This window comes from Protomyctophum bolini (genome assembly GCF_963924005.1).
Source record: "Protomyctophum bolini genome assembly, chromosome: 9".
Lineage (NCBI taxonomy): Eukaryota > Metazoa > Chordata > Actinopteri > Myctophiformes > Myctophidae > Protomyctophum > Protomyctophum bolini.
Window position 1 is genome coordinate 21,908,385 of NC_137870.1, and position 10,932 is coordinate 21,919,316.

Genomic DNA, 10,932 nt, shown 5'->3' on the forward strand with positions numbered 1-10,932 from the left:
CTGGCGTCGTCATGAAAGGGGGCGGGACTGCGACGCGCTATAGGGCTGCATGATTAAATCACAATCTTGACTCATGCATTATGCAATCTCATGTCTAAATGACATTTACATGATCACACTGCAATGCATTCACGTGTTGACTTCATTTGCTGAACTTTCTTAGTTGCAAATTGTCAATCAATACTTGCAAAATGTAAAGCAAAACAACAAATAAATTCATGTTACATGCGCCATTCCAGTCGTCTCATCTACATATTGCATTACTATAGTAAACCCACAGCATGTGTTAAAGGATGCAGAGAGATTAGTATAACCTACTCACTGTACTCAGACAAGTGTATGACAATGTATGCCGTATGGCACAACATTTTCAAGCATTCTGACAAGAAAATCAGTGCAGGTGATCATTTTTGTGAACCAAGTGTTGGAGTTTGGAAGCACTTTGATTACACTGTGCTGCTGCTTCCTGCATTATGTGTAAATTCAAAACAGGTGGTAGCACTGCAGGGTGTTGAGCGACTTCCAGTGAGCGCTTCCAAACTCCCAACACTCACCAAATTTCTTGACAGAAAGTATCTCACAACATGTCTATGGTGGATTTCAAGTTAACGTTGTTTAATACAAGCAGATCAGACTTTTCTGTTTGGATGAATGGATTGTCAATGGCTGGTGTTCTTGCTTTCTGTAAATTGCTCTGGATTAAAAGTGTCTGCTAAATGCACACATTTTAATTCTGCAGTACAGGTAAGTCTGCAGTACAGGTAAGTGTAAGTTCAGCATAACTTACGGCTGTCACGATTATTCAATAATAATAATTGGAACATGTTATGAATAGAAATTATTTCTGTTTGCCTTTTAGGCTTAAAAATAAAAAGTGCACAGGGCAGATAACAAATACGTTTTTTTTGTTTTAATAGTGCAAATAGTTGATCTGCAATTCCTGCTTGTTTTAGTGTATAAACCATAGACTGTAGGTATGAACATCTTTCAACATGGAAACTATTATGACCAAATAATAAAATAACTGCAATTAGCCGATTATGTAATATTTACCCCTAAAATCTAGTTACTGTCAACTATAGCCTAAAATGTGCACATAGTCAGGATTTGGCATTATACAGTCAATTCAGTAATATTGATATGGAGTGGACGGTTGTTCAACACTGAACCTTAGCCCCTTTCGGAACCCTCGGTTACCTTTTCTGAATTTTGGACGTACGGTACCCTAGGGTCCCCGATAGCTTATTCCACTCTCCATAGACACAGATTTACCCACTCTCTGTTCATGGAGAGCCGTGGGGCCGCTTGAGTGTTGGTGACATGTTTCAAAGATGCATAACACAGCTATAGAATATAACACAGCATAATACAGCTATAACGGAAGCGTGTACGAAACTGCATAAACCACCGATGCCGTTAAGTATTTTTATTTTGAAATTTTGCTTCGCTAAACTTCTCTCCCTTATTGACTTCCGATTGTACCACCTCCCGAGCGGCGACTGGCTAGCTGCGTGTCCCTACTTACTGCCTCGCACCGACCACCCTGCCCTGGTGCAGGAGGCGGTACAAGGGGAAGTCAATAAGGAAGAGAGAGGAGAGACGTTCAGCGAAGCTAAATTAAAAAAAAAAAAAGATTAAAAAGATACTTAACGGCATCAGTGGTTAATTTTGATTGATTGAAATATGTATTAACAGTTTGCAGAATTACAGTACATTTCAAGCACAAACTCAATACAAAGACTGTTAACTGTGAGTGGACGACCATTACACTTGTTTACAACAGGGTCCACCTTGTTCAATTCATCATCACCTTGTTCAATTCATAATGCAGTTTCGCACACGTTTCCGTTGTCTCCTATAGCTGTGTTATGCATCTTTGAAACATCTCACCAACACTCAAGCGGCTCCATGGCTCTCCGTGAACAGAGACTGGGTAAATATGCGTCCTATCATGGAGAGTGGAATAAGCTATCAGGGACCCTAGGGTACGTCCAAAATTCAGAAAAGGTAACAGAGGGTCCCGAAAAGGGCTACACTGAACCTGTGGAACTAGTTCTCTTTTCACAAACTTTAGGATCAGTTCCCGTTGCAATCGGCCTCTGTCCAGCTCCTTATATTATTTTCTTTCATTTTCATCTGCTGCCTGTGACAAATAAATATACCATTTGGTTTTCATTCATTTTAATTTAGTTGCAATTCTTCATTATCTCACTGAGGAAGAAGACATGCTATTATGCAACCGCTCCTTGGTCTAACCAACTAACCTTTGACCACAGTTTACTGCGAGCCGAGAAACGAAATGGGGATGGCGTAGTTTCACTTAAGAGTATCGATGACCCCCCCCCCACCATGTAAAAACACGTATTTTTACGGTCGTGCGACAGTATAATGTATTGCAGAGTTGCAGACCGTAAATGTAAACGTTAATATGCAACGTTAACGCTAGTCGGATGTTTGGTTTCTAAGCATCAACATAACAATATACATCATAACATAACATTAGCTAGCTATGTAGCCACTGACGTGATCGGGCCCGCTAAACACCACGCTGACAACATTCACCACATTGATTCACTCAATAGGCGATATCGTAAACAGTTTGGCATTTACATTAATAAGGTACAGGTTATCTTCATAACATCTATGCAACCTCGTCATTTATTATTAATATTATGTGTTTGTTAAGTTAGCTGCTGTCAAGCCACGGTTAGCACCGAACACGTTAGCCATGAAGCTAGCGGGTTGTTAGCGCTCGTTCGTTCTTCAACTTTACCTCCATGTTGAACGCGTTCACTGCATCCATGGCGGCTCGTTAGTCGTTCCAGTGGTGACAACCTTCAGGCGATGTTTATAAACATAACGTCGTCCACAGCTGCCTGTGTGCTAAGTAAGAATGCTACAAACACAGCTAGTTCTCCTATTCCTTTCCTTTGATCCTTTCCACATACACATTAGTGCAGGCCACAGAGTGCTGTCTGTAGTGTGCGTGACTGTGTGCGCCGTGACGTCATGGGGTAATGCTCTTTTGGTTATGGTAATGATGCTAACTAAGCTCGCGTGAGGCGCGTCACGGCCGTCACCAGGCTTTCCTGAAACCGAGCGCTGGAGCCTGGAGATGGAGCAGTTCTGTTGTGTAGTGTGTAGGCATGTGTGCAACACGCCAACTGTTTAATAAAAGTATTGTACAGTAACAACTAAAGTCTCTGTAATGTTTATGTATTACGATTACTGCAAAACAATCTAAAATAAAGGGATTTAAGATCATTAAAGCTGCAGGGCTGTTGCCTGGGTCCAATGCATTAATGCCTACTTCCGGTCCAGGACTTGTTGTCCCCAGAGGAGAGCCGCCATTGGACTGGCCCCATGAATTTACTGTCTGAGGGTGCTAGAGTGCAGGAAAGCCTGGTGACGCAAGGATACTAGTACAGTGAGTGGTTCCCAAAGTGGGGTCCGGCGACCCCTCGGGGTCCTTGAGGGAGTTCCAAGGTAAATTATAGTTAGGATTAGGATTCGGAACCATGGAATTTATGGGTCTGTGTACTCAGTTAATTTAACTTTGATTTTACAATATACATTGGCTGATTGGGGTCCCAGCAGAGCCGACGAGTTCTGATGATCCTCATGGGGGCTCCCCGCAGCCCCGCCTCCCCGCAGCCCCCCCCCGCAGCGGTGGGAAAAAAGAAGTTGATGTTTTCACTGGTAGCCTACTTTGGGTAGCCAGAATTGCGTTGGGGGGGGACTGTCGCGGCCGAGCGGAGCAGAGACACAGATTTCAACAGCTCGCACGCAACGCACAAACAAGAAAGGAAAGAAAGAAAGAAAAGTACTTTATTATTTGTTTATTGAACCCTGCGCTCGTCTGTTTTTTGAGACCTTTATTTAGTTTATGTCTGGAGCCTGTTCTTGTTTTGTTTGCCCCGTTTATTTTGAAACCATTACACTCACACGACACAAACTCCTACCATAATATCAACCTGTTGCAGTCATTGTGCTGTCAAAACCCCTAATTGGCCTAATTGGCATCAATCATTGGTGTCAATCACTGATCATGAGTAGTCAGCACCTGGTGACAATCACTGATTGGGGCGAGGCACTGAAAACAGGAAGTGTTTGTCCAGTATGAGAGCAGCAGCAGTGGAGAACACAGCATGGAGAGAAGCAGAACAAACTGAAAGACTTTTCATGAACTGAACTGCAAACATTGGAGCTGGGAAGACCGAAACCTCAAGCCATCAAGGGGAATGCCACTGGTGCGTTAATTGTTACTGCATTGAAGTTTATTTTGTTGCTTAAATTTATTATAAAAGTTATTTATGTTTTTGTGCTGCTAGGCCAAATTTAACTGCTATAATTAGCTATAAGTTTGATTTAAGTTGCATATATGCTTGCTAAGTTGATGTGATGATCTTGAATTGAATTATGGAAGAAATATGAGTTAAAACAACCTGTTTATTTAGATTACCCAAGTGACTAGTGATTCAGTCATGTAGGTTACATTAGTAACTATGGTTATTCGAGTGAAATGAGTGAATTTCAGTTATTGTTTTTGTTTAAGTATGACCTTACATAGTTAATGACAGCTTGTATTTGTTTTTTGTCTTTTTCTCTGTTTAAGGTTTTCAACCTAATGCCTAAATACCTAATACCTAACCAACAACTGTACTTACCTGTACCACAATTTCAAGTAAAAACAAACAAAAGAGGAAAGAAGTTGTCTTTTTGAGTTGACCACAGTTCCCCCTGTCGGCTAAGCCGTTTTTCAAGTTTGGGCAAAAAGGTTTCTGAAGAAAATCCCGAATAACTTGACAGTCATCATTGTTGAGTTAAAACTCATAAGTGGAGCATAAACTCATAAATGGAGCATGAATCTTCAACAAGGCACCTCAGACAACTACATCTCCCAGAGTGCACCAGCAAGATGGCTGCTCGTTTGGCTGAGCTGGAACACCTGAAAAGGTGGAGTGAGCATTCAGACAAACTATACACCACAAACAAGAAGCAAGATCTACTCGAGATGTTCCAAGTCCAAAGACGCCAATGGTCGGTGAAATATTTTGTCTTATTTGTTTACTTATTTGTAAATACTGCTTAATGTGTTTCAAATCTGGCTTTAATGGGCTAAATGTATTTAGTAACTGCTATAATTTGGATTGGAGAAGGACCACATTGCAGTATCTCATGTTATGTTTGGAAGCATTCATTTGTGTTTCAAAAGTAGAACTCTACAAAATGAGACAAAGTTAGAAATTATTTACTTTAAGAATTTAAAATACCAACTAAAATGTGAACAGTTCATGGTTCATATGATGAAGGTTTAAAATGTCTGTTTAGAATAGAGCTGATCTACAAGCTCTGGGATCAGCTATTTATCTAATTTCTTTCTTAATTTCTTTTCTTTAAGTGTTTAAATGGCTAATTTTGAAATCTTTAATAAAAATAGTTTTCTTAAATTGACTTTGCTAAATTAGTGTAAGTCCTTTAAATGAGGCATTGAATTGCTTAAAATGCTTTTGCTTGTTTAAATTACTTTATTGCTTAAAAACAAGACTGGTTAAAAATAACTTATTGATTGGAAAAGTGTTTAAAATAGTTATCATTTGTTGTTTGACATTGTTGTTAATCCTTTGTTTCTCTGTGTTCAAAGGTTTTCAACCTAACCCATACAAAACCAACCAAATCAACAAGTGAAGCCAACTGCACATCATGCAAAAGTTTGGAAAATAAAAGTTGATTGAGTTGGAAAATCTTGGAGTTGATTCCTTTTGGAGTGGAAACAGAGTTTGACTTGACAATCATCAATCACCATCGACAAACGACTACAAGTGAGTAAACAACAAGACGCCCAAGTCCCAAAGTGTGAGCACGTTAAACCGTATATCTCTGGTGATAAAAGAAAGAAAGGCATATTGGCCCTACATTCAAGTTGAAATCTTTACTCTGATACGGACACAAGTATTGAAATTGGATCGATTGGAAGGATCTAACCATGGATGTGTCACGCTATTGAAGCTAATGAAATGAGCGATACCATACGGATGAATGAACGCGCAGAGCGCGACATTTAATGTGGATTGGAATGAATTGATGTCGCTATTAAGCAAGCTTTGTGCAACGCTAAGTTTGGATCTGGAAAATAAGCACTGCTGTTGTATTCTAAATACGGACGTCACGTCACGTTTTACTGATGTCTGTAAATTAAGCGGATGAATTAGGCTACTCCAGTATGAAAGAGGCCTGTCCGTGTGTTTGCTAATACAAAAACAGCTTAATTGATATAAGCATCAAAGCAATATTTTAAGTACTTTTTATTAGCAAGTGCATTCCATAGCGCTGGACCACACATGGACATCATAAACCTGCGACGGGAACAGTTCCTATGTAGTAAAAGATTATATGAAAGAAATAAAATATTTAACTGGTTTATATTTTACAATTTTAGTTATAGATGGCAAGTATAATGTTAAGGAATATTTGTCTTATTAGCCAGAGATCCTTTTAAAATGTTTCTATTACTGTGAGTGATATGGTCAGCTTCTGATGTCTTTATTTCTTTCTAATGTAGATGGAGATGACCGTAGATGCTGCTAGAACACTGAACCTGGTCTCCTGTGTGAACCACCCCATCCTGACAGCTAAGATGTCCATGTGGACATTATGAGTGTTTGTATAGAGAGAAGCATGGCTGAAGAGCTTTGCATATCAGTGGTTTCTTGCTGCTGCCAAAGTCAAATTGTGATATCTGTGGTGTTTAGTTCATGGCCGCTTATGAGATGTAGATAACTGGTGGAATAGCCTTGTGATACATACTGGGTGTGCTCTTTGGTCGTTCACAAAACAAACAAACAAAAGCTGCACAAAATGCCACAAACTCACTAAAAGCTCCACAAAAATCACACAAATCAAGGGATGTCCGACAGTCAGTGTTGGATATTGTCCAACTCCTAATTGCCGATATCAACAGATACCGATATGCAGGCTTTTTCCAGTGGTGGAAACATAACTCAAACTTTTTACTTAAATAAAAGTAGGCAATACTGCAATATAGAAATACTCCGTTACAATTCAACATGTACTCGAGTAAAGGTACAAAGGTTTTGGTATAAAATGTACTTAAAATACCAAAAGTAATTATTAATAATGACTCATGCAAAATGTCTCATCTAAAATGATCTAATCTCTCACAAGCTCACATGTGTCTTATTGTATTGTGAGCTTGTATAGATGTTTTTAATGTAAAAGAATAAATAAAGTAAAATTAAGGGTTAGGGTTATTAATTTTTAATGCCTTATCGGCCGATAATATCGGACATCCCTAACAAAAACATATATCAAACGTGTCAATACATTTCAAAGAATGCCACAAGTGGCACTAAAACTTCACCAATAAATAAAGAAACATCCACATGTTCCATAAATTAAATGCCACAAAGGTTTGCCGAAAAAATGAAGAAATTACAAAAAATACGTTTCTTAAACATCTTCTGCCGTATGTCCATAGAACTTCAGCTCTGTTGCAGCAAGCCAGTACAATGTGTCATTGTCTAGGTCACCTAAGCCACGATCACCATTCGGTGGCCGGTATTTGGGGCAAATGGTCATTACGTGTTCCACAGTCTGTAGTGGATCCTCGCATTCACAGTGGGCACTGTCCGAGATGTCCCACTTCTGCAGGGGAGGTGCTGGCAAAGAACATATTTGGGGTCCTCAATGTATTCCACTGGTCCCTCTGTCTTGCCTTCACCCAGGATGCCTTGGAGGTGTCAGCTGGTGTTGTGTGGAGCAGTTCCTGGGCCTGTGTGGCAAAGGGGCACAGTGACTTGAGGCACGTGTGCTGTGGCAAAGGTCGCCGTGACTTGGTGTGTGTGTGTGTGTGTGTGTGTGTGTTGTGGCAAAGGGCACCGTGACTTGAGGCACGTGTGCTGTGGTGTCTCTGACGACCTTGTGGAGGAGATGGCTGGGATTCACTCAGCTGTGCCTTCCCGGTGAGGGCCAGCGTGGCTGCTTCTCGTCTGACCTCTGTTGGAGTGATTCCAGCGAGAACAGGCAGGCAGTTTGTTTGGGGTGGCCCATCCGGTGTTGAGGGCAGCATCCAGCTTCTTGACATGAGAGCTACGGCTCCAGACTGGGACACAGTACTCGGGTCGTCTGCATAGCCATACTTCATTGATGTTGTTGCAGGGAGGTCATGGATGTAGCTGTTAGTGTTGAACAGCAGTTACTGGTGTGGAACCGAAAAGCTTCACAAACATGCCAAAGAATTCTAGTTTTGAACCTTTTTAATCTAGTTTATTTTCAAATAAATTTGTTTTTACTGTTTTGTGAAGCAACTTTGGGTACCTTGAAAAGTGCTATATAAATTGTATGTATTATAAAAAAACAGACACACAGCAATTGTCGCCACACAGACATCACAAATTCCTATTGGCAGCAGCAAGTGAGTGATGTGCAAAGCCATTCATAGACTATAACCACCATGTCTTCATTCCAGATGCTGCGAGGCTCAACCGGAGCCCCTACAGGTGGACATCTGCAGTTCTCGCTGTCCATGGATGAATCTGCATGGGGGGCTCTGAAGGCGGCTCAAAGTAAGAAACCACTTAGACTTTTCTATTACTGCGAGTGGTATGGTCTGCTTCTGTTTTAAATGTTCTCTATACATTTTGTGTATGATGTGAAAGGACACAATGTACATATATCTGGCTCTTGGTCACTTAAATTAATCTTTCGTTCTTTCTTTCTTAGGGTGGATGGGTCGTGGTAGACGTCGTGGAAGGACAGAGATCCGTTCCAAAGCTTCCCTCCCGGGCGTTTCCTCTGAGGACTTCTGATGAGCTGTGAGTAGGAATATTTCTTGTTGGGATGGATATCTGTTGTACTGTTATGGTACGAAGTATAGCATGGCAGTATGATTCCTCCTAGTGGCACTGGTTGAATGTCTGTCAGCTCTCCAAGCTAATCAAAGTCTTAATGACACTTTTTTTTAACCACTTCAACCCCAGCATCTCTATTCTGGGGGGAGCGTTCAGCCAAATTAACAGATCTACAAGCTCACACCGCATTGCGACGTGTTGTGAGCTTGTAGATCTGCTGTTTGGCAAATCAATTTGTGTAGAGTGAAATCGGAGCATATACCAAATACTCTCTTTAAAGGTCTGTTTTATCAAATCTATAGAGGGTTTAAGTGGTTCTGAATATGCAGCTCAACAAAAGCTAATGTAGTCTTTATTTCTTTCTTTCTTAGGACGGAGATCTGTGTAGATGCCGGAGGACTTCGGACCTGGGCCTGCCCGGTGAGGAACCGCACAGTAAGAACCGGCCTTTCACGATTATGAGGTTTCTTTTTACTGGACAATTATTGTCGCTCTAATAAATTGCAATTAAATATTTAAGTGTGGCCCGGACGGTTAGCTCAACTGTCTGGGCACCTATGCTGCCAAGCCAGCCGGACGGCGTGCTGCGGGTTCGACGGCCACTGCTGGACAGGGTACACGCACACACACACATGCACACACAGAGCAAAGCTAATTTGGTGTGTTTTTTTTCTTTTCTTTCTTTGTTAGAATGGAGATATCGATAGACAAGCTGATGTTCCCGGACAGAGATCCGTTCCAAAGCTCCCCCCCCCCCCCCCCCCCCGGGGGCTTCCTCAGAGGACTCTGATGAGCTGTGAGTAGAAATAGTTCTTTCTTGTTTCTGAGGATGGATAACTGCTTTTGTACTGTTATGGCACGAAGAATGGCATAATTTACTACAGTCATCCAAATGTTTTAAATATTTTATGATAAATCTAAATGACTGCACAATAGTTTGAGAGTCAATATCTCATCTGCTTTTAGAAGCACTTGAATAAAAAATGACAAAAGATGTTGAGGACTGTACATGTGTTGATGCCTCCTAGTGGCACTGTGGTTGAATGTCTGTCAGCCTTCCAAGCTAATCAAAGTCTTAAAACCCCAGCATCCCTATTCTGGGGGGAGCGTTCAGCAAAAAATAGCAGCTCTACAAGCTCACACCGCGTTGCAACGTGTTGTGAGCTTGTAGAGCTAATGCTTTCTTCTTTCTCTCTCAGGATGGAAATGGCAGACGCAGCTGAAGCCTCTAGAGATCTGCAGGTCTGTCCATGGATGGATGGGAGGACGGAGATCTGGGTAGACGTCGCTGGAACGCCACTGCTGGACAGGGTACACGCACACACACACACACACGCACACACAGAGCAAAGCTAATTTGGTGTGTTTTTTTTCTTTCTTTCTTTGTTAGAATGGAGATATCGATAGACGAGCTGATGTTCCCGGACAGAGATCCGTTCCAAAGCTCCCCCCCCCGGGGGCTTCCTCAGAGGACTCTGATGAGCTGTGAGTAGGAATAGTTCTTTCTTGTTTCTGAGGATGGATAACTGCTTTTGTACTGTTATGGCACGAAGAATGGCATCATTTACTATAGTCATCCAAATGTTTTAAATATTTTATGATAAATCTAAATGACTCTGCACAATAGTTTGAGAGTCAATATCTCATCTGCTTTTAGAAGCACTTGAATAAAAAATGACAAAAGATGTTGAGGACTGTACATGTGTTGATGCCTCCTAGTGGCACTGTGGTTGAATGTCTGTCAGCCTTCCAAGCTAATCAAAGTCTTAAAACCCCAGCATCCCTATTCTGGGGGGAGCGTTCAGCAAAAAATAGCAGATCTACAAGCTCACACCGCGTTGCAACGTGTTGTGAGCTTGTAGAGCTAATGCTTTCTTCTTTCTCTCTCAGGATGGAAATGGCAGACGCAGCTGAAGCCTCTAGAGATCTGCAGGTCTGTCCATGGATGGATGGGAGGACGGAGATCTGGGTAGACGTCGCTGGAACGCCACTGCTGGACAGGGTACACGCGCACACACACACATGCGCACACAGAGCAAAGCTAATTTGGTGTTTTTTTTCT

The 10,932-nt window shown here is 41.5% G+C and overlaps 1 protein-coding gene and 2 long non-coding RNA genes across 3 annotated transcripts in view; 2 read left to right on the forward strand and 1 right to left on the reverse strand.

Moving 5' to 3' along the window:
• Nucleotides 1–3,001, reverse strand: part of LOC308321165 (SR-related and CTD-associated factor 4-like) — a 35,580-nt gene extending 32,579 nt beyond the window's left edge. Inside the window, exon 1 of the mRNA XM_080771999.1 lies at nucleotides 2,774–3,001. Within this exon, the coding sequence (XP_080628125.1) occupies nucleotides 2,774–2,803 (30 nt within the window). The 5' untranslated portion in view covers nucleotides 2,804–3,001. The remainder of the gene's footprint in view (nucleotides 1–2,773) is intronic.
• A 3,774-nt stretch (nucleotides 3,002–6,775) lies between these two features.
• Nucleotides 6,776–10,932, forward strand: part of LOC308321575 — a 287,191-nt gene continuing 283,034 nt past the window's right edge. The window contains exons 1-3 of the long non-coding RNA XR_013964630.1: nucleotides 6,776–8,585; nucleotides 8,743–8,834; nucleotides 9,242–9,305. This is a non-coding gene — a long non-coding RNA (uncharacterized lncRNA). The remainder of the gene's footprint in view (nucleotides 8,586–8,742; nucleotides 8,835–9,241; nucleotides 9,306–10,932) is intronic.
• Nucleotides 9,561–10,875, forward strand: LOC308321577. The gene is made up of 3 exons (XR_013964632.1): nucleotides 9,561–9,666; nucleotides 10,070–10,355; nucleotides 10,761–10,875. It is a non-coding gene; the product is annotated as an uncharacterized lncRNA (long non-coding RNA).